Source organism: Rhinatrema bivittatum, chromosome 3 (assembly GCF_901001135.1).
Source record: "Rhinatrema bivittatum chromosome 3, aRhiBiv1.1, whole genome shotgun sequence".
Lineage (NCBI taxonomy): Eukaryota > Metazoa > Chordata > Amphibia > Gymnophiona > Rhinatrematidae > Rhinatrema > Rhinatrema bivittatum.
This window is the reverse complement of record NC_042617.1, coordinates 479,807,023-479,831,174: the sequence shown is the minus strand read 5'-3', so window position 1 is coordinate 479,831,174 and position 24,152 is coordinate 479,807,023. Positions and strand designations below refer to the sequence as shown.

The window sequence follows — 24,152 nt, the reverse complement described above, 5'->3', positions numbered from 1 at the left end:
ACTCCAGGGGCAACACAGCTGCATACTGTTCCTTAATTTTTGCAAAAAGTGATCTTGGATTTTCACTTGAATCAGTCCATTTCCCTGCTGCCTCTGGACAGGGAAAGAGATGAGGAGGAATATAACCTGTTATGGCCCTTGGATGTCAAGAGGCATATCTTGAGGTATTTGGATGTTTCTAAACCTCTCAGGAAGATGGATCACCTGTTTGTGTTGCGGACATGCCTTGTAGCTATGTATTCCGTGGTGAATGCGTGTGGTAAGCCCTGGAAAGGGGCGTAGAGGCGTGATCGCTTGCTCCTGTGTGAGTGTGAGCCCCTGGTCCACAAGATAACTCAAGGAGGAGCCCCAAGATACCCCGAGGATAGGAAAGCAAGTGCAAGCTTGGACATAGTTCGAACTCATGAAGAATGGAACTGGGACAGGTGACTCCTGTACCGGAGAGCTTAAGAGTCAGAGTTCATAGAAGGAGGACTCCTGGACATGGATGAAGGAGAGATGTACTCTTGAAGACGAGACTCTTGGAGAGGATGAAGGGGGATACTCTTGGATATGAAGACTGACAAGACGAAACTCTTGAAGTTAGGGAGTGCTATCCCTCAAGGCGCCCTTCACAGGACTGGTCGCGGGCCACCTTGTCCACTACGTGCCCTACACAACCCGGAGGCTGGTCGCGGACCATGCTAGGAACGGGAGGAGCACCAGACGGAGAGGAGTTAGGCAGCACTCGACGAAATCCAACGGAGAGATTCCAGTCTATCAAGCATAGACTGATTGGAGTCTGGGGAATGCCAAGATCTGCTGACGTGTTCTCCAGGATAAAGAAGTGTAGTGAAGAGAGAGAGGTACGCAGAGGGCAGTACCTCAGAAAAGCCATCTTAACATTAGGAAACCTGGACATCTGAAGAGATGGACAACAGCAGGAATGGGCCTCTTCTTAAGGTAGGATCTGGAAGTCTTTGTAGAAGAAGAAGATGGACGAACATCTGGATGAACAACGTCGGGACACCAAGACATCTGGGACTCAGAACAGGGGGACTTTGGGATGTCAGGACATCGGAGCGTCAGAGACATCTAAGAATAGACAAGGGATCCAGAGGCTTGTGGAAGGAAAGCCTGAGACTGGAACATACCACGAGGAAGGTAGACGATAGGGGAGACCTGGATGTCGGTCGAAGACATCACGAAGAGAGAAGACTTGAAGATGAAGTCTTCTGGACAGGAGCTTGAAGATAACCAAGTTTGAATCAGTGGAACTCCAAGGATGGAAGCTGGAGATGATGGAACTCCGAAGATGGACTCCAGAGGGTGTTGATCCGAAGATGTTAAACCAAAGATGCTACTCCTGGAGGGTGTTACTCCATCCGAAGGCACTGAAGGAATGAAGCAGCGTCATTTGGGAGGGCTGAAGAGGAACTTCCTGTGCTGTCCCTTTAAATAGGAAGAAGAGCCGCGCAGCCAGCCCCTAGAGGTAGCCTTGGAGCACAGGGGAGTGGAGCCAAGGCCTGCAGCAACGCTGAGACGAAGAAGGAAGGCTGGAGGCTGCTCCTGCTGCTGAAGAGGAGCAGCGCTGGGGCTGGACCAGCCCCGAGGAAGAGGAGACTATGTTGATGGCTCCCTGCCGCGAAGAGGAATTGGCGGCAGCACTCGGGCCACGGTGAAGGGGAGTCCCCATGAGGGGATTCCCCCGAAGCAAAGGAGCTCCGGCGGCTGCACAGGCCACGAAGAAGGGAGATTCCCGGCGGGGGGGATTCCCCCCGAAGACAGTCAGAGGCGTGGCTCCAGCCGTGCAGGAGGGCCTGCAGCACGGCAGCAGGCCGCGAAGAGCGGAGGCATCGCAGCTCGGTGGCAGGGGCGCAACAGTTTGTTCTCCATGGTGGAAGTAAACAGGGTGAGCTGGCGTCTTGGGCTACAATAGCCCGCTGGATTAAGGAGGTAGTCACGGTTGAATATATGGATGCTGAGCAGCCATTGCCTAGTCAGGTTAGGGATTCACTTATCTATACTAAAGGAAAGGAAAATTATCAGATAAGTAGAAATTTCTCATTTTCATAATCTTTTCTCAATTTTTTGGCGTCTCGCTGCCTCTGCAGCACCCCTAAATGGCACTTTTCAGAACTACTAAAAAAAAACAAAAAAACCCCAAAACATCGTGGAGTCTGTCTCCTCAAAAACAGAAACTTTGGGAATATCTCTTTCAGCCATGTCTGAAAGAAAAATCTACGGGTAGGGTTTTTAGAAACTAAAACCTTCTGTCAGATAATATCCATTACAGATGGACTTAAGCATATGCTATTGCTTTTTAGGCCCAGTGCATAATCGGGCTAACTGCAAGGATTGCAAATGGATGTCTTCATGGGCCCTATGTTCCAATATGGCAAAAATAGACACACTTCGTTAGGCCAGAGAAGCCATAGTAAATCCTCCTCCCGGAGTGCTCATTCTAATTCCTTGCAAAGAAGAGATGTGAGCTGTAGCTCCTCCAAAACTCCCCCCATTGGCTCGAGCTGCGGGGTTGAATGCCGAGTGTCAACATCCATTGAAGACCAAGCAGTGAACTTTGAATCATTCAGTATGCTTTAATAGATTGGAGACAAAACCCTCATGTATGCTTTTCCATCCCTTTCTCTCATAGCGAGGACAATCCAGAGGTTGCTTCAAGACTAAGCCTCCATGATTCTCATAGCTTCAGCATGGTCTAGACAAGTCTGGAATGCGTATTTCATTCGTCTTTTGAAACATCCTCCAATTTATCTTGGCATGCACCCTCATTTGTTTTCTCAAGAAGTTGGCAGATTACTTCATCCAAACCGGGAATCTCTCAACCTCACAGCATGAATGTTGAGCGCTCGATAATAGCAGACCTATCCTTGCCCAAATCTATTGAAGATATTGTTCTTTCGACTCACAAGCCTTCAATCAAGCACAACTATGCCTTCAAATGCTGTTGTTGCTAGTCTACTACAAATACTCTACCCATTTGCCTACGAGTTGTGACAACTCCTAGTCTACTTATACCTTTTATCAGATTCCGTCCTAGCTGCATCCTCAGTAAGAGTACACTATAGTACCACAGCAGCCTATCATACTAATCAATGAGAAACCTGTCTTCTAGCAACCTTCGGTGGCAAAATTCATGAAAGGGTTATGGCATTTGAAACCTCTGGTTTGTAAACCACCAGTACCCTGGGATCTCAATATTTTCCTTACCCTGTTGATGAAAGACCCCTTCGAGCCAATGAATAGGTGTTCTTGAAGTATGTTTAATGGAAGATAATCTTTTTAGTGGCCATAACCTCAGCGTGCACAGTAAGAATTACACATTCTTGTCTACTATCCAGCTTACATGCAATTTTTTTCACAATAAGGTGGTAATTCGCACACATTCGAAATTTCAACCAAAAGTAGTAGTTTTCCACCTCAATCAGTCCATAGTATTGCTGACGTTTTATCTGTAGCCAAATTCTCATGACAGTGAAAAGAACCTCCATACTTTAGACAGTAAATGAGCTCCAGCCTACTACAAGAGAAAAACTTGGCCACGTTGTCAGGCTTCACAGTACTTTGTCTCTTTTGATCCTAATTGAAAGAGTGCTCCAGTATCAAAGCGTGCCCTCTCTGACTGGATAGCTGATTGCATCCAGTATTGCTACATATCAGCAGGACTTGATCTTGCCAATTCAGAAAAAGTTCATCAGGTCTGAGGCATGGACAGCACTGGAGACCACGTGGAAACGTATGTATATTAAGGTGGTATTTAAATTGGAACACTTTGACAGTCACGTAGAAATGTTCTGTGGCTTAGAAGTTATGCTTCATTCCTCCTCCAAAAAATACAAGGTTGTAGCATTAATCCAGCGGTGGTTCAGAGAAAATGAAATGGTGTATAAGGAGAAGCAGCTGGCCAATAATAAAAATTGAAGGCTTCCAAGGGAAAAATAAAAATATAAAAATGCCATAAGATTCTGAGGAAGTCTCATACTATCAGGAAACCTGTGGTTTTATGTGCCCTTAAAACCTTTGCCCCTTTTTCCCTTTAGTCACTTGCTCTACCTGAAAAGCTCAGTACGAGAGAGAAATACAATTCATAGAAACATAGAACAAAGAAACATAGAGATGACAGCAGAAAAGGACCAAACGGTCCATCTAGTCTGCCCAGCAAGCTTTATGGTAGTGTCTGCCACACTATACAAGCCACCCCCATACTTATCAGTTTCCCAGACCATCAGACTCAGGGCCCTTGTTGGTTGCTGTTTGAGTCTAATTCCCTATCACCTCTTACCATTGAAGCAGAGAGCAATGTTGGAGTTGCATCAAAAGTTTCAGGTGTATTGGTTAAGGGAAGTAACAGCCACATCAGCAAGTTACTCCTATGCTTATTTATTTTCCCAGACCATAAAATTCATTGTCCTTGTTGGTTGCTGTCTGAATCTAATTCTCCTTTTCCTCTTTTCTCCCTGCCGTTGAAGCAGAGAATAGTGATGGCGTTGCATCAACAATATGAAGGCTTATTGGTTAACAGCCATACCAGCAAGTTACCCCCATGCACCCTTTACTTCATTTACATCCTCTAGCCTTAAGGGACCCACAGTATTTATCTCATGCCCTTTTGAATTCTTTCACTGTTGTTATCTTCACTACCTCTTCTGGAAGGGCATTCCAGGCACCCACCACCTTCTCTATGAAGAAATATTTCCTGATATTGTTCCGAATCGTCCTGCCTGGAGTTTCATTTCGTAACCCCTAGTTCTACCGATTTCTTTGCAATGGAAACGTTTTATTGTTGATTGCGCATCATTAAAACATTTCAGGTATCTGAGGTCTGTATCATATCTCTCCTACACCTCCTTTCCTCCACGGTATACATATTTAGGTCCTTCAGTCTCTCCTCATAAGTCATTTGACCATTTTGGTCGCCCTTCTCTGGACCGTCTCCATCCTGTCTTTGTCCCTTTTGAGATATGGTCTCCAGAACTGAACTCAGTACTCCAGGTGAGGCCTCACCAAGGACCTGTATAAGGAGATTATCACCTCCTTTTTCTTACTGGTTATTCCTCTCTCTATGCAGCTCAGCATTCTTCCGGCTTTAGCTATCACCTTTTCACATTGCTTCGCCATCTTCAGATCGCTAGACACTATCACCCCAAGGTCCCTCTCTTGCTCTGTGCACAACAGCCCTTCACCCCCCATCACATACAGCTCTTTTGGATTACCTCACCCCAGATGCATGACTCTGCACTTCTTGGTATTGAATCCCAGCTGCTATATCTTCGACCAATTTTCAAGCTTCCTTAAATCACGTCTCATTCTCTCTACTCCTGGCATGTCCACTCTGTTGCAGATCTTAGTATCATCTGCAAATAGACAAACTTTACCTTCTATCCCTTCCGCAATGTCGCTCACAAAGATACTGAACAGAACCAGTCCCAACACCGATCCTTGTGACACTCCGCTTAACACTGTTCTCTCTTTAGAGAAGGTTCCATTTACCATCACACGCTGTCTTCCATCCGTGAACCAGTTTGTAATCCATGCTACTCCCTTGGCACTCACTCTCCACGCCTCCACCTTGGCGCTCACTCTTAAGCTTCTCATTTTTTCACAGGCCTCCTATGTGGGACCATATCAGAAGCTTTCTGAAATTTAAGTAGATGACATTGAACGCTCTTCCTGGATCCATTCTTTAGTCACCCAATCAAAAAAAGTCAGATTTGTCTGACAAGACTTTCCCCTAGTGAATCCATGTTGCCTCAGGTCCAGCAAGCCTCCTGACTGTAGATAGTTCACTATCCTTTCCTTCTGAAGAGTGCCCATTAATTTTCCCATCACCGAAGTGAGGCTAATTGGCATGTAGTTTCCAGTTTCCTCTCTGCTACCTCTCTTGTGGAGCGGGACCACCAACGCTCTTCTCCAATCACTCTGCACCACACCCATTTCCAGGGATCTATTGAACAGGTCATGCAGTGAACCTTCCAGCACATCTCTGAGTTCCCTCAGAATCCTGGGATGAACCTCATCTGGCCCCATGGTCTTGTCCACTTTCAGTTTTCCTAGTTCTTCCCATACGTTCTCTTCTGTAAATGGAATTTCATCTATCCCATCTCCATCTATGGTCTTGTCAACCAGCAACAGACCTTTTCCAGGGTCTTAGTGAATAACAAACTGAAGTATTTGTTAATAATTCTGTCATTTCTTCATCTCTCCCCACACAATGCTCCTTGTCACCTTTCAATTTTACTATACCACTTTGGGCCTCCCTTCTTTCTCTGATATATCTGAAAAATGTTTTGTCTCCTTTCTTTACCTTTTTGGCAATTCTTTCTTCCACTTCACTTTTTGCTTACCTGATTGATTTCTTTCATTGTCTTCCTCATTTTTAATGGATATTCTTCTTTTTGATCCTTTATACTTCTTGAATGCTGTTCTTTTTGCCTTAATGTTTTCAGACAGCTCTTTAGAGAACCAGATCAGTTACTTTTTTCTCTTACTCTTCTTTACTTTCCTAACATAGAGTTATTGGCTTTGTAATAGCTCCTTTTAATTTGGCCCACTCTTGTTCTATCTCACCCATTTTCTCCCCGTCTTCCAGTTCTTCCTCCAGGTACATTCCCATTTTGACAAAGATCCTATTTGTGAAATTCAAAACTCAAGTCTTGTCTGACTTCTCTGTATCCTAATCGCAATATTGAACCATTACTGTCTGATGATCACTACTATACAGGTGAGCCCCTATCCGAACATCAGAGGCATTATCTCCATTAGTGAGCACTAGATCGAGGATCGCATCCTCCCTCATAAGTTCCATTACCATTTGTTTGAGCAAAATAGTTGAGATTACTTGCAGGAAACATTTTTTTTTTAGATAGCTTGTAACTGCCTCTCACAGGAAATATAATACCAATTAGAAAACAAGTGTAATATTCCAGCAACACCCAGGACAATAAACACAGAAATAACACTGTCTATTGAAGATTTTTTCTTTTTAACTAAATAAATCAGCCTCACACAACACAGCAGAAATTTGCAATCTCTATTGAAAAAACAACAATCCAGCCACACACAAGAACAGATTGAGAAAAGCAATATATCTTGGGAAAAATATAGAAGAAAGTTAGATTAATTTAGACTTTTAAACTTAGCAGAAGCAGGACTCATGTAAAATGCTCAGCCTCTCAGCCAGGTCACCGTGTGCTTTTTTTTCCCCCCATCAAATCAACTATCCATCATCAATTTCACCCAAACCACCTCCACTATGCGCCATTCTTTCAACTTGTAAAAATATAACCCTAAATAGTTCAAGCTGCTCTATTCCTGTCTCCTAAGGAAAATAACTGATGGATTCATTTACTACAGTCCTCTCCGTTTTCAGCAACATTTCCAGCTATTGTCCCTTCTCGTCACACTGCTCATTCACTGCGAGGACAGTGGACAGTATCAGTGAGTTCAGAGGTCTTTTAGGGTATTAGAATGAGGAATAAACACAAAGGAGGAGGAATTTGGAAAGAGGGAGAGAAAAACATGAGGAAAGAATTTAACTTGAACGTGAGATATGTACAAAGGTATGCCCTAGGGACAGTTTTTTTGTTTTTTGTTTTGGTACTTCAGTACACTTAACTATTTTTGTTTCATTTGAAACAGAATTTGAAAAAGTAAATTCAATCAAAACGTATATTGCCTATAGTATCTGAGCATAATCTGCTTTGAAGTGCCAAAAAATAGAACATAAAATACATAAACAGTATAAAATGTTGGTACATTTAGCTGACATAGCATGAGTTATCTTCAGAGGGATAGCTGTGTTAGTCTGGTAATGCAAACAATGACAGGAGTCGGGTGGCACCTTATAGACTAACCAATTTATTGAAGCATGAGCTTTCGAGGACAGTGTCCACTTTGTCACTTGAGTTTTGAAAGCTAAGCTTTATTATTGTCCTTGTTTTTTTTAACCTGGGGCAGATTTATGCAGTCATAGTTCACAATCATTGGTGTACTCATTCTTTTGGATATTAAAATATATGTAATTGCCCTGGAGCACTATTATGTCTCCTTGCTCTTTTACTCAACTTATTAGAGTGCTCAGAAATAGCAGCTGTTGCTTAAATAGAACACGCCTCAGGACAGGAATTAGAAAATGTATTTTTATCTGGTTTTTTTTTTTTTTTTGCTACTACAAATAATTATTTTCAGTGTATTTGATAATGCAGTATACTTCTATGCTTCTGATGTCCTGTCCTAAAAGGAATTGATGGTCAAAGATCAGACATAGGGTAATGAAGTCATTGAGACTCCTCTACAGGTGAAGGGACAAGTGCTTTAGTTTCTTTAAGGAGCCAAGCTGGATTTCTTTCCTTTTATCTCATCTTTAGTTTGTATATTATGCAAAGATCATTGTTTGATTTTAGTATTTGTATGTGTTGGATACAGTTTTTCTGAAAACAAGCAGTTTTACTAAGTCATAGACGTGGGGGGGGGGGGGGGGGGGGGTCACTTGACAGCAGTTGTTACCGAACTGACCATCATCTAGAGCTTTCTAGAAGGACAACAACCTTTCATTGCCATGCATGGTATTTCCTGCATGAAACCCCTGCATGGCTCCCTTAAATTTGTTTTTTTTCTTCCGAGAATGTTGATTGAATGTTCTTCCTGCAGCCCTCCCACAGTTTTTAAATGAGGCTACATTTATGACTTAATGTTCTCTGTTTTGTTCCCCCATTCTTCTTAGACCTACATGCTATGGAAGTACTTCCTCTTGCACTACCTTTAGCATCTCGTCAGCTGTCTGAAGCAGAAAAGCAAAGAATGGAGGACCAGGAGGAGAACACTTTACGAGAGCTGCGCTTGTTTCTCAGGGATGTTACCAAACGGCTGGCCACTGACAAACGCTTCAACATCTTCAGCAAACCGGTGGATATTGAAGAGGTCTTGTTTCCATAGCATGCAAACAATGGGGTTGATTTTTGCTTATGCAAAAATTAGCTTATTCATAATTTGTTTTAAGCAGTTAAGACTAATGTTCTAATGAAAGGGCATTGTGGTTTGTAAAATACAGTGCTAACCATTCTTCAGTACTTGAAAGCAATTCTGTTTTAATTCTGACTAAGGGTACACATAATTGTTCTTTGATGATTTGATGCCTTACTCCATGAGGATGGAAGCTTAATTTATAAAAACATAAATGCTGTGCTAGGTCAGACCAACAGCCCATCAGGCCCAGCATCATGTCTGACAGAGGCCAATCCAGGTCACAAGTATCTGCCAGGATTCCAAAGACTAGATCCAGTCCTTCTTGCTAATAACCAGAGCAAGCAGTAGCCTTCCTAATTCTTCTTAGTTAATAATAGTTTATGGACTTTTCCGCCAGAAACTTGTTAAAATCCTTTTTGAACCCAGCTATGCTAACAGCTTTCACATCATCTGGCAGCAAATTCCAAGGTGTTATTGTGTACTGAATGAAAAAATACTTTCTCTAATTTGTTTTAAATATGCTACCTATTAGCTTCATGCAGTAACCCCTAGTCCTAGAACTAATTGAAAGGGTAAATAACCATTCCATTTACCCACTTTACCCCACTCATGATTTTTAAATATCTATCATATCTCCTCTTAGCTATCTCTTCTCCAGGCTGAAGAGCCTAACTTGTTTAGCTTCACTTCATAGGGCAGCCTTCTCTGTACATTTATAGTTCTACTATATTTCTTATGAGATGATACGGTTGTACAATGCATCAATACAGAGGCAGTATTTCCTCTGTTTTATTTTCCATTGCTTTTCTAATATTGCCTAATATTCTGTAGTTTTGACCGCTTCCTCACACTGGGCTGAGGATTTCAAAGTATTGTCCACTATGGTTCCGAGATTCTTTTCCTGGATGGTGAAACCCAATACGGAATTCAGCATTGTGTACCCTTAGTTTGGTTTATCATTCCATGTATACATCACTTTTCACTTGTCTACATTAAATTTATCTGCCATTTTGTTGCCCATTCTCCTAGTTTTGCAAGGTCCTCTTGCAATTCCTCACAATTGGTTTGCAATCGGACAACTTGGAACTATTTTGACATCTACTAATTTGATCATCTTACTCATCCCTCCCTTTTCCAGGTCATTTATAAATATATTGAAAAATCACTGGTCCCAGTACAGATCCCTGGGGTACTACACCATTTACTTTTCTCTAGTGAGAAAAATGACCATTCTGTCCTACTGTTTCCTATCCTTGGTTACCAATCCACAACAGAACATTGCCTCCTATCCCATGACTCTAATTTTCTGAGGAGCTTCAGACCTCATCTGAAAATCCAGATACACTATTACAACTGACTCACCTGTAGATACATGTTTGTTAACCCCTTCAAAAAAAATCTAATAGATTTATAAGACAAGACTTCCCGTTGTTAAATCCATGTTGGTTCTGCCCCATTAGTTTGTGTCAATCCAGATTGTCAGTAATTTTGTTTTTACAATAGCTTCTCAATTTTGCCCAGTACCAATGTCAAGCTGTCCAGTCTGTATTTTCCCAGATAACCTCTAGAGCCCTTTTTAAAAATGGGTGTTACATTGGCATATTGGCAGCCCTCTGGTCCTCAGGTTCTGTAGCCATTTTGAATAAGAATTTAGAGATTACTAGTAATAAGTTTATAGTTTCATTTATCAGTTCTTTCAGAGCTTTTAGGTATATACCATCCAGTCCCATGATTTGTTACTCTTTAGTTTTGTCAGTTTGCTCTGTTACATATTCCTGGTTCTCTGTGATTTAATTTAGTTTCTCTAAAACATCACCCTTAAAGAATGTTAATGGCATAGGTATCTCCTTGACATCCTCCTGAATAAAGACTGCAAACTTGTAACCTTTGCAACTGCTCCTTTTAGTTCTTTTTCTAACTAATTTCCTAAAGTTATCCTTGTCTTCCTTCTGAAGCTAAATGCCACTGCTGTATTTTTCCTCAATGTTTTCCCTTCATTGATTGTTAAATTTGATTACATTATGATCACGGTTGCTAAGCTGCCCCACCACTGTTGTCTCTTGCACCAGATCCTTTGTCGTAGTGAGGATTAGATCTAGAGTAGGCCCCCTTCTCTTTCTGTTAGCATTTCACTGTCTGTCTCTTTATTCTCACTTGGCAGATGGTAATAAACCCCCACCACTACACTCTTCCCCAGTACACATGACATTTCTATCCATTAGGATTCCACAGTGCTTTTGGTCTCTTGCAGGACTTTTATTCTGTTCTATGCCATCCTTAACATATAGCACCAACCCATCAATTTGACCTGGCCTATCATTTTGATATAAATTGTACCTGGTATCACAGTGTCCCATTGATTATTCTCTTTCCATCAGGTCTCTGAGATACCTATTATGTTTACATCTTCATTCAGTGCCATACATTTTAACTATCCAATCTATTTTTTTAGACTTCTGGCATTTTCATACAGATGATTCAAAGTATGTTTTTAATTGTTGTAACCTGCCTAGTAAATGAACTGGCCAGTTTGGAATGATTTATCTCTGTATGCTCTCTATTTAAATACTTGGGTTACTTCTGATTCTATTACAGTCTCTCCAATGGGATATTTTAACTTGCTCTTTATACCAGTATCTTTTGAGGATACCTCACTCTGAACTATCCGCTTCTGAATAACTGTTGGCTTTCCCCCATGATCTAGTTTAAAAGCTGCTCTATCAGCCTGATTCTACTCTGGTTAAGATGAAGCTCATTCTTTTGGAATAGGTTCACCCTCTTCTCCAAAATGTTCCCGAGTTTCTAATATTCCTAAAGCCCTCTTCTCTGCATCATTGCCTCATCCATGCATTAAAACTCTGAGCTCTACCTGTCTCTGGGGCCTTGCATGTGAAACAGGGAGCATTCCGAGAATGCTACCCTGGAGATTCTGGATTTCAACTTTCTACCTTAAAGCCTAAATTTGGTTTCCAAAACCTATGTCATTGGTATTCGCATGTAGCATGACAGCTGTCTAAAATCTTATGTAGGTGACGCATGAGGTCCACTACTTTTGGATCAGGCAGGCAGCTTACTAAGTGATCCTCACACCTACCAGCTACCCTGCTATCTATATTCATAATGATTGAATCACCAACTATAATGGCCATCCTAATCCTTCCCTCCTAGGCATATGCCCCTGGAGATATCCTTGGTGCAAGAGTATACTGCATCATCACCTGGAGGGAATGTCCTAGCTACAGGATCGTTTCCTGCCACACCAGAGTGATGCTGACCTTCCAGGAAACCTTGCTTCTCCAAAGCAACACAGAGGTTGTCAGACTGGATGTGGAACCATTGTATTATATTCTTGAAGGTCTTCTTTATAAACCTCTGTTTCCCTCAGGTCCTCCAGGTCTGCCACTCTGGTCTTTAGAGATCAGACTCGTTTTCTGAGAACCAGGAGCTCTTTGCACTGGGTGCATACATATAACTCTCATCAGTTGGTAAATAATCATATATGTGGCACGCAGTGCAAAATACTGGGTAGCCCCCATCTTGCTGCTGGACTACTGACCTCATCTTAATATTATTGTAGTGTGTGATATTTACGTTTGCTAAGGGAGTAGTGATGCTTAATACAATGTAAAGTCCTTTAAATTTATTTAGTATGTTTTATGTTTGTCAGTGACAGCAAGGAGAAAGTAGTTAATCTATTTATAAGGGAAGGTTTACTTTCTTGTTTTATCTAAATCCCTAAATGACTTTTGTTGTAAAAAGTCCCCCTTGTTATATTAATTGAGATGACCATCTATAAATCAAAGAATGTGCTTGGGATACATGAGAATTGGGATCAGGGGGAGACACAGAAACAAGGAATTAGCTACTTTTAATTGTAAAAATCAGCAGAGTCAGAATTCCCATTTTACCCCCACAAGCTCTTCTCTCCTAAGCTTTAACTTTCAAAACATTTCATAGCAAAGCAATATTCACAGATCTTGTTCTCTCCAACAGAGCTGGTGGCTTCTGCTCTCAGTACTCCCTCAGGATTCTAGTACAGGTTGCTAGTACAATATATTTATAAAGGTTTGAGGAAAAATTTACTACTTATTTTGGTTTTCTTAATTTATGATTGTTGCCCAACTATTTTGGTGATCATTTTTTAGTATTTATGTATATGTTAATCTTTTTAACTCTGATTATAATTATGGATGAGAGAAGAATGAAAAAAGGAAATAGGGGCTGGTCTGTTGGCTTAGTGACAGGGCTGCATGGTGTTCTGCAGAAGCTCAGATCTTCTGCTCTCGGGTTGGCCAGGGCTGCAGAGGCAATGTTCACAGTCTCTGGTGAGAAGGAGCTTGTAATCATTACCTAATTGCCAGATTTAGGGCCTGTGGTTACATGTTTCTGCAAGTAGCCCTGGTACATGGCCCCTGGCCAAGGACTGTCTCTGCAGTGACTGGACTGAAGTTAGAAGGGGATATAATATAAGCTAAAATTTCCAGATAGTTGTGAATGAAAGCTCCTGGCACCAGTTTGAATGCTGGTTCCAGTTTAGCTGGAAATCAAAAGGAACAGAAAAAAAACTGTTAGATCAAAAACAAAAAATATAAAAGGAAATGATCAGTGGCCTGTGTAACTTCAGTATTGTGTTTGCCTTTAGGTTTCAGATTATCTTGAAGTTATTAAAGAGCCGATGGATCTCTCCACTATAATGACCAAAATTGACAAGCATAAGTATTTAACTGTCAAGGATTTTCTAAAGGATATAGATCTTATCTGTAGTAATGCATTGGAATATAATCCTGACAAAGAACCTGGAGGTAAGGAAGTAGAGTAAAATTTCATGTTTGGCTTTTTTCAGTTTTGTGCTCCAGCTTGTACATGGATAACCCTGAAAAAGGCAATCGTATAGTACTCTTTCATTGTATGAAAGGAAACTTTCTACAGAGTCTGTCTCATTTGAGGGACAGGCCCTCATAGTAGCTACATAATTAAAATTTCCACATGTAGAGCAATAAATATTAATATGGTAAAGAGGAACAAATAGTGGGGATTTTTTCTTTTTCTTTTTCAAGGTTTTGCAACAGGTAGGAGGTGCTGCTACTTGGAAGCATTTGTACCATAAAAAGAATATTAAAACAGATGTCTTTATATCAGATAGCCATTCTTATCATTAGGCCTCAGAATGCTTTCACCTACTTATATTCTTTAGCATGTGCTTGTTCTGTATTCCTTGAGTTAACATACTAAATGCAGTGGTATGTACTACAGTATTCTGAAAACGTTTGTGAACCCCAAGTATAATAATGAGAATTACAAGTTTTTACCATGATACCCTTTTAATTGACTATATATTACTCTAATTTTGAATATTGACGAATGTTGTAAGTATTATGAAAATTGACGTCAATTAACCATTTCCTTCGCATTTTTCAACAGAATCAAAGTTTTGAAACTAAATCCCATTGCTATTTTATAGACCTTTATAACATCCCATGGTCTCTTTGGGCATTTCTGCTCTCTTTCAAGCTGCGTAAGGGATCATCTTTAATCATAGGTCTTTAAAGTCCACTCATATTTTCTTTTTTAATGTTTTTTCTTAGAATAATTTTTCTATAAAATATACTCTCCGGTATTAATATTTCATTTTTTAGATAGTAGTGGCATTTTTATGAAAGTAGTAATTTTAAAGTACTTCCCTTTCAGGGGTAGCAGAGTCCAGTTCGCGGGAGGGTGCAACCCTCCCGATGATGACAGAGAACAGTTTGACATGTACATTGCATCGTCGCGGCACAATACAGTGTACCCAATAGCGGTCTTGTATTTAGTTGTAAACGTTTTTTATTAGGTTTTCATATACCAGAAGACCAAAGACCAAAAACAACAGTGAGGTAGGCTGGTTCCTTGACCCACCCCACATTCAACATCAGACAGTGCAGTCAACAATTTCCCCCATCCCCCCCTCCCTCCCCCCCTCACGGCATGTTACATTGGAATCAACATATATACAGCTGCGCACGACGTGGGTACACCGTCCAAGAAGGCAAAGAACTACTCATTTACAATTAGACTCCGAGCTCTATGCGATAAGCTTTGTAAATATGAGTCCCAGGTAAGTAGGAATGTTCTTTGGTGCCTCGGGGAAGCTCGAGATCCCATATGTTCCATTGTCATCATGGCATGAAAAAGATTTCTCCAGGTCCAATATGAGGGAGAGGGAGAGGCGTTGGAGCGCCACAGCAGCAGGATCACTCTCTTCCCCACCAGACATGCTTTCTGCAGGAGTAAACGAGAGCCAGGGCTCCGTACCCTAATAGGGGAAACACAACCAAAAAGAAACCACATAGGGGAAATGGGGAGAGTCACATCCATGATATCTTCCAAGTAACTGGCCACCTTGCGCCAAAATCTCTTCACAGGGGGACATGACCAAAAAGCATGGGAGAGAGTGCTTATGGCCTGACCACATCGCGGTCTTGTATTTAAAGAGTAAATGCTGACATCCCATTCAGCAAAGAAGTTCCTGAGGCAGCTTTGGACGCGAAACGTGGACACGTCGAACTGTTCTCTGTCATCATTGGGAGGGTTGCACCCCCCGTGAACTGAACTCTGCTACCCCTGAAAGGGAAGTACTTTAAAATTACTACTTTCATATAAATGTCACTACTATCTAAAAAAAAAAAGAAATAATAATACCGGAGAGTATATTTTATAGAAAAATTGTTCTAAGAAAAAACATTAAAAAAAAAAAAATATGAGTGGACTTTAAAGACCTATGATTAAAGATGATCCCTTAAGCGGCTTGAAAAAGAGCAGAAATGCCCAAAGAGACCGCGGGATGTTATGAAGATCTATAAAATAGCAATGGGATTTAGTTTCAAAACTTTGATTCTGTTGAAAAATGCGAAGGTAATGGTTAATTGACGTCAATTTTCCTAATAACTCTCTTAATTGAACCAGTTTTTTCTTATCCAATAAAAAGGATATAAATTAAACAATTCTGTGTTTCTTGAGGTACGATAACTTACAAAGTAGGAACAATAAGGTTATTTCAGAATCAGTGTGTGTGGAATAGTAAGTGAACACCTGATTTCCTTAACACAATTAATTGGATATGTCTTCAGTGATTGCTTTGCAAGCAGTCAGATGAGCTCTGGTTTCCTGTCCGGTCAGGTTTAGCAGCTCCAGTGATTCCCACTGAGAGTAAGATGTAGTCTCTCTCTCTAATGGGTCTGAGGACACAGCACTGGTGTTCAGATTAGTTCAGGGTCTTGTTAATCTGTACCGCTTGTATGTTGCAGCTTACTTTCTTTTATATTCTCTAAAACAGATCTGGCTTATACATGCCCTGTCCGATTTTATTTGTTCTTTACAGCTCAACCACCCCCTCCCTTCCCCCCCCCCCCCCCCCCCAAAACAAGGATATACAGTGTCTGAATTATAATACATTATTTGAATCATTTCCTTTCCAGGCAAGGCACTTCTTTATCTTTAAACTATAATGTTTCTTCAGGCTCATCTAAGTGAAACAGCTGCTTTGTGTATAGTAAAAACTTTCTTGTGCTCTAGCTATAATATGTCTCTCTTAAAGCTGTAATACTTCTTCACAGTGAGTAAACATCTTCTATTCAAACTGTAGCATTTCTTCACAGAAACTTTTGTTTAGGCTACATTATTGCTTATTCAGGCAAAGCAATGTCTTATGCTTCTCTTGGCAGCATTCCATTTAACATGAGGCTACCTGTTACTATGCGTACAACGAAATATCTTCACATCCACTTTCCCTGTAATCTAATACACAGAGTATAAATTTGCACAATCGAGTTTGGGTATCCTGGCCCATATAAAGATCCAAAAGGTTTTTAGTTTGGACTTTACCATAAAAGTTAGTGGGATCTCATCATGCACCATGTTGTCAGGTCCGCCTTCCCACGGGTTAGAAGTAGGTTGTACGATTCCCCAACACAGCCAAAGCTTCTGTAACCAATTCTCCTTTGCAAGATTCCTTTGTGCAGCATGACAACCCCAAAACACAGCCATTGCCTCTGTGGATACTTTAACCCTGCAGGGAGCTTAAACAACCGGGAGTAAATACTTCCTTCTACTGTCCCGTTCCAGTTCATGACAGGCTTTCTGAAAAGAGGTCCTGCCTTCTCTGCACAGACCAAACTACAGTTGATGAAGAGAACTGCTGAGTGATCAATCTCTGTTTTGTGCCACTGGGTTCAAGTCTCTGTTTCAGGCACATTCTCTGGCTTCTACCCCTGTGTTTAAACCTCGATGCCTCTTAGTCCAAGGCGATCCCCACCGCTATCGGTGCCGGATACTGTGCCTCCACAGGGACCTGTGGAAGAGCCAGTTCCGCCTTCTCTGCCACCCCCTATAACTGCTCTGACCTCACCAGCTATAAGGAAGGACCTGGACAGGTTCATCCGCCAGGCAGTAGTCGAAGCTCTTCGAGATCTCCATCCACCGGTGCTGATGCCAGCACCAACACCAATGCCAGAGCCATCAGTGTTTACACCGTTACTCGCAAGTATCGATGCCTTAATCGGTGCCCTGCCGATGCAACCACTGCCATCGAAACCGATGACACCGATAAAAGACCCATCACCGATACCAATTCCCGGTTCTTCGGATGATGAAGCCTCAGATTTTAATTTACCGATACCTGAGCCGATACCGGGGGCCATCAGGTATTTCTCAACCGAGGCGCCCGACTATTCCATCGGGGCTATCGATTCCACATCCACCTCCATCGATGCCACCGAGGTCTCATCCAAAACCATAGATGCCTTTACATCCTTCGATGCCACTTCTTCCTCCTTATTCCACGTCTCCACATCACACCTTATCAGATACCTGGGAGGATGTGGATACCGATTCTTCCTCCGAAGATTTATTATCTGGCCCATCTCCACCAGAAGAAAGGAGAAAGTCACCTCCAGAGGACCTCTCCTTTTCCAACTTCATAAAGAAAATGTCTTGTACAATTCCTTTCCAGTTATTAACCAAGGAGGACACAAGACATAAAACTCTGGAGGTTCTACAGTTTGTAGATCCCCCCCCAAAGAGGGACTTGCCATTCTAGTCCATGAAGTCCTAGTTGATCTTCAACATAGATTGTGGGAACATCTTTGTTCAATTCCACCAATGAACAAGCAGACGGATGCCACATATTTAGTCCAACACATACCAGGTTTACAAAAGCCTCAGCTCCCACACCAATCTGTGGTGGTAGAGTCCGCCCAAAAAAGATCAAAAAGAATCTGTCCACATTCATCCACACCTCCTGGCAAGGAGCAGAAATTTCTTGACACTCTGGGAAGAAAGATGTTTCAAGGCTCCATGCTTGTTTCCAGAATTTCCTCATACCAATTATATATGACTCAATACCAACGAAACTTATGGAAACAGACACAAGAATTGTTAGAATCTCTGCTACAGCAACACCAAGATTCCTTCAATTCTATAATTCATAAAGGCCTAGAACAGAGCTTTCCAGACTTTTCATTTATTTTATCAATTTTTCTATACCGTCGTTCAGACATGCCATCACAACGGATTACATTTTTAAAAGAGATACATACATTTTTAGAAATATTTCTTGAAATATAATACATGTTGGTGACACACTTTTTAGACAAATATAATTTCACGACACAGTAATTCAGTCTACTAGCAAACCAGAGGTTAAAGGTTAAATGAACAAAACGTATTTCGACAATTTATGTATGTTTCCTTAAATATATACATACATTTTTGTGGATTACAGAATGTTACACCCACACTGACCCCCAGGCAGCTCCCATTCATTCTCATACCGCTCCCTCCCCACCCCCCAGGCGTGCACACATTCATTCTCTCACACACACAGAGACCCCCAGGCAGGCAGGCACCAATTTATTCTCACACACACATACACCACACACACAGACAGGCACCTATTTTCACACAGACAGGACCCCAGGAAGACACCCATTCGTTCTCATATACAGATACAGCCTCAGGCAGGCACCCATACATTCACACACATACACCCCCAGGCAGACTCCTATTCATACAATTGCACAAATTGAAGGCAGACCCCCTTCTCTTTCTTTTGCCAGCAACCTCAGAGCCTCTCTCATTTTTCTGCTACTGCTGTCACTGCTGCCATGTGGATATTTAGGGAGGTGCTGATTGCTGCTACTGGCACTGAAGCTCGTTCTGCTGCCTTCTCTGTGCAGGCCCCGTGGTATTAAATATTTGCGGGCTTCCACTTCATGCCGATCTCGTACATTGCGAGATCGGCATAAAGAAAGTGCTACGCTTGCACATTCCCAAAGATAGCATATGCCAATCACTAAAAAATAATTGTTTTTACCTTTGCTGTCTGATCTTAGTTTTCTAATCGGTTGTCACAGGCTTTTTTTTCCACCTTCCCTTTCTTGTTTTTTTGCCAATTCCTTTTACAGGGTCTTTTTTTTCTATTTCTTTTCTCTCCATCTGTCTTCTTCCCTCAAACACATAATCAGGTTCTCATTCTCACAGCGGCCCTGCTACCCAGTTTCCTCCTCTTCTTGAGCCACTGCGATGTGGGATCCGCAGTGGCCCTGCTACCGAGTTTCCTCCTCTTCTCGAGCCACTGCGACGTGGGATCCGCAGTGGCCCTGCTACTGGGTTTCCTCCTCTTCTCGGGCCACCGCAACGTGGGATATGCGGCGGCCCATTAACGCTGCTCTTCTTCTGTACATGGCAGATGCTCCTCCTCCTTCCTGCCCAGGCGGCTCCGGCAATGTTTTTCTTCCGGGGCTGTGCAGGCAGGAAGGAGGAGGAGTGAACGTGACCCTTTTCTTCAGGCCATGGTGAGGTAAGCTCCACCACGGCCCTACCAATCTTCCTGCTGTAGTTCCCTGCTTCCGCTGGCCCTGCTGCTATGTGGACCAGATGACACACCTTTCCACTGCAGGCGACACACAGTTTGGAAAGCTCTGGCCTAGAAGCAGGTAAACATGAGGTGCGTGCAGCCTATGACTGTTATTTTATTTATTATTTTTTTTATTTTTATTTAATAAAATTTATTAATCGCCTAACACTAAAAGGCCTAGGCGATGTACATAAATACATACATAAAATTAAATCATTACAAACACATGTTTCGAGACATCTTCCAGGATGGCAGTGACAGGTATTAGTGCAAGAAGATGGGCTTGGCTAAAGGCATCTGATCTCCAGCCTGAGATTCAGGAGAAATTAGCAGACCTCCCTTGCACTGGTGACAACCTTTTTGGAGAAAAGGTGCAAGTTGCACAGTTAGACCATAATGAAACTCTGCCCCAGCTTTCCATCGTTGCTGCAGAAACTCCATCTTCTGCAAGGCGAACAAACAGGAAAAATACCAGAAAACCTTATTATAGACCACGAAGGTTTTATCCTCCAGCACCTCGTGGTAAGACAAAAAGACCTTCCCAGAAAGGTCAATCCAGACAACCAAAAGCATCTAGACCTCAACCTCCCCCTCAGACAGGCCTGACATCGGGGTTTTGAAATCCTTCCAGAGAACAGCAGCCACTCCAGTAACCTGATCCAGCACTTGCCAGTTGGAGGCTGAATCTCATTCTTTCTACCCAATTGGACAAATATCACAACGTACTATCCATTGTGACACAAGGTTACCATCTGGATTTTCTCACAGTAGCCAGAGATTCCCCACCAAACTCCCTCTGGATATACAAGGATCATACAAATCTTTTACAAACAGAGTTACAAACAGAATTATCCACTCTGCTGAGAGCCAGGGCCGTGGAACCAGTTCCCCAACCTCAGCAGGGTAGAGGAGTCTACTCCCGCTGTTTTCTCATTGCAAAGAAAACAGGAGGACTACGACCCATCTTAGACCTCCGAAATCTCAACACATTTCTACGGAAAGAAAAATTCAGGATGGTGTCCTTAGGCACCATGCTTCCCCTTCTTCAAGCAGGAGATTGGCTCTGTTCTCTGGATCTTACACTCACATTCCAATATTCCCTCCTCATCGCAAATTCCTGCATTTCCTGGTGGGTCATCAACACTTTCAATACTGAGTTCTGCCATTCGGACTTACATCAGCACCCCGAGTATTCACAAAGTGCCTAGCAGTGGTGGCCCATTTACACAAGAAAAGCATACATATTTTTCCTTATCTGGATGACTGACTCATCAAGAGTCAATCAAAACAAGGAGCTCTCAACTCTCTCAAACTCACAATCAATCTGCTTCAATCGTTGGGATTTCTCATCAATTACCAAAAACCCCATCTCATACCATCTCGCCTTCTACAATTTTTTTTTATTTTTAATTTTCAAACTTTTTCACTTAATACATGAAATGTTACAGAAGAATTTCGGTGAAAATAAATCAAGAAAAACCAGATTAACATCTCTGAAATAACAATACTAAAGTAAATAGATATACACCTTAATATAGGTAATATTCCAGGCAAGAGAAAATAAGAGTGAATAACATACATTTTCAATACTCAGGAAATTAGATAGGAGAGTTACCCTATTTCTTAATAGTTGATCACACTTCAGGAGAATCATTAGGATGACCCAACAAGAAATCCTTCAATTGTTTAGGATCGAAAAACGCCGATGCATCCAACGCCACCGAACCCCTCGATGCCTGCACCGGTGCCTTCGATGCCTTCATCGGTGCCTCCAGTTCCTCCTTCGATTCCTTCAGAGCCTAGACCTGGACCTTTAGAAATTCCACCACTCTGTCCCCCTCCGGTTCCTAGAGGGGCAGGTGCTGATCCCGATGATACCTGGACTGATGATTCTTCACCAGACACCGATGACTTGCCTTCACCACCTTCTCCTACTGAAAGCAGGAAGCATTCTCCTCCAGAGGACCTTTCCTTCATAAAATTTGTGAAGGAGATGTCTGAATTGGTTCCCTTCCAATTACAGACCGAACAAGATGACAGACATCAAATGATGGAGCTGTTACAATTCCTGGATGCTCCCAAGGAAATAACCTCCATCCCTATTCACTAGGTTCTTCTGGATCTCCTAAAAAAGAACTGGGAACACCCTGGCTCTGTTGCTCCAGTCAACAGAAAGGCTGACACCACTTACTTAGTACAATCAGCCCCAGGTTTTCAAAAACCTTAGTTGGATCACCAATCTGTGGTTGTAGAATCGGCCCAAAAGAGGGCAAGGAGATCGAAACCCCACTCTTCCTTTCCCCCAGACAAGGAGCAAAAATTTCTAGATGCCATTAGTCGTCTAGAAATTTCTAGATGCCATTAGTCGTCGTGTCTTCCAGGGCTCAATGCTCATCTCCCGAATTGCCTCTTATCAGCTCTATATGACCCAATACAACAGGGTCTTATTTAAGCAGATACAAGAACTGACTCCCAGCCTGAACAGTTCCAAGATCAACTTCAAACCCTAGGGAACAAGGGCTTTGAGGCAGGCAAGCATGAGATAAGATCATCTTATGACATCTTTGACACTGCTACCAGGGTATCTGCAGCTGCTATTTCGGCAAGAAGATGGGCCTGGCTCAAGTCTTCAGACCTTCGCCCTGAAGTACAAGACAGATTATCCGACCTGCCCTGTGTAGGAGACAATCTGTTTGGCGAGCAGATTCAACGGATGGTGGCGGAACTCAAGGACCATCATGATACCCTGAGACAGTGCTCTCTGATGCTTTCTGAGTATTCCTCAAAACAGCCTCTCCGGAAGGACACTAAGAAATCATTCTTCCGTCCGAAGAAATCCTACTCACCACCATCTAGGACTTTCCAAAAAACCCAGTCTCATCAACTACGAAAACAAAAGCCTCAAGCAGCTCCTCAGCCAGGCCCTGCTTCTGGTTTTTGACTCCTGCATAAGGAGCAGCAGCCAGCTTCCACTGCCACAGATACCAGTGGGAGGTCGATTGTGCCATTTCATCAAGTGGCACTCAATCATAGAAACATAGAAATGACGGCAGAAGAAGACCGAATGGCCCATCCAGTCTGCCCAGCAAGCCTCACACATTTTTTCTCTCATTCTTATCTGTTACTCTTAGCTCCTTGTTCTATTCCCCTTCCACCCCCACCATTAATGTAGAGAGCAGTGATGGAGCTGCATGCAAGTGAAATATCTAGCTTGATTAGTTAGGGGTAGTAGGGCAGTAACTGCCGCGATAAGCAAGCTACACCCATGCTTATTTGTTTTACCTAGACTATGTTGTACAGCTCTTGTTGGTTTTTTTTTTTTTTTTACTTCTCCCCTGCTGTAGAAGCAGAGAGCCATGCTGGATATGCATTGAAAGTGAAGTATCAGGCACATTTGGTTTGGGGTAGTAACCGCCGTAACAAGCCAGCTACTCCTCGCTTTGTGATTGCGAATCCTTTTTTCTTCACCCCTGTTGTTGAAGCTATGCAGGATATGCGTGAAGCATCAGTTTTTTGTTTTTGTTTTATTTTTCCCCCTGCCGTTGTTTGTTGTTTGTTTGTTTGTTAATTTTTTTTTCCCCTGCCGTTGAAGCAGAGAGCTATGCTGGAAATGCGTGATGTATCAGTCTTTCTCCCATGCCGATGCAGCAGAGAACCATGCTGGATATGCATGGAAAGTGAAGTATCAGGCACATTTGGTTTGGGGTAGTAACCGCCGTAACAAGCCAGCTACTCCCCGCGTTTTGAGTGCGAACCCTTTTTCTTCTCCCTTGCCGTTGTAGCAGAGAGCTCTGCTGGATGTGTGAAGTATCAGTTATTCTTCTCCCCTGTCATTGAAGCAGAGAGCTATGCTGTATATGCATTGAAAGTGAAGTATCAGGCATATTTGGTTTGGGGTAGTAACCGCCGTAACAAGCCAGCTACTCCCCTCTTTGTGAGTGCAAATCCTTTTTTCCATTACCTCTTGCTGTTGAAGCTTAGAGCGATGTAGGAGTCACAGTAAGCATGTGTATGTTTATTTAATAAGGGTATTGTGTCAATAGCCATCATTCTGGCGAGTCACCCACTCTTCATTGGCGGCCTCTTGACTTTATGGATCCGCAGTGTTTATCCCACGCCCCTTTGAAGTCTTTCACAGTTCTGGTCTTCACCACTTCCTCCGGAAGGGCATTCCAGGCATCCACCACCCTCTCCGTGAAGAAATACTTCCTGACATTGGTTCTGAATCTTCCTCCCTGGAGCCTCAAATCATGACCCCTGGTTCTGCTGATTATTTTCCTACGGAAGAGGTTTGTCG

General features: G+C 42.4%; 1 protein-coding gene across 1 annotated transcript in view; it reads left to right on the top strand.

Annotated features, from left to right (window-relative positions):
* The window catches only part of ATAD2B (ATPase family AAA domain containing 2B), a 610,472-nt gene that overhangs the window by 477,028 nt on the left and 109,292 nt on the right, over nucleotides 1–24,152 (top strand). The window contains exons 21-22 of the mRNA XM_029596002.1: nucleotides 8,723–8,919; nucleotides 13,607–13,766. Coding sequence (XP_029451862.1) covers nucleotides 8,723–8,919; nucleotides 13,607–13,766 — 357 coding nt within the window. The remainder of the gene's footprint in view (nucleotides 1–8,722; nucleotides 8,920–13,606; nucleotides 13,767–24,152) is intronic.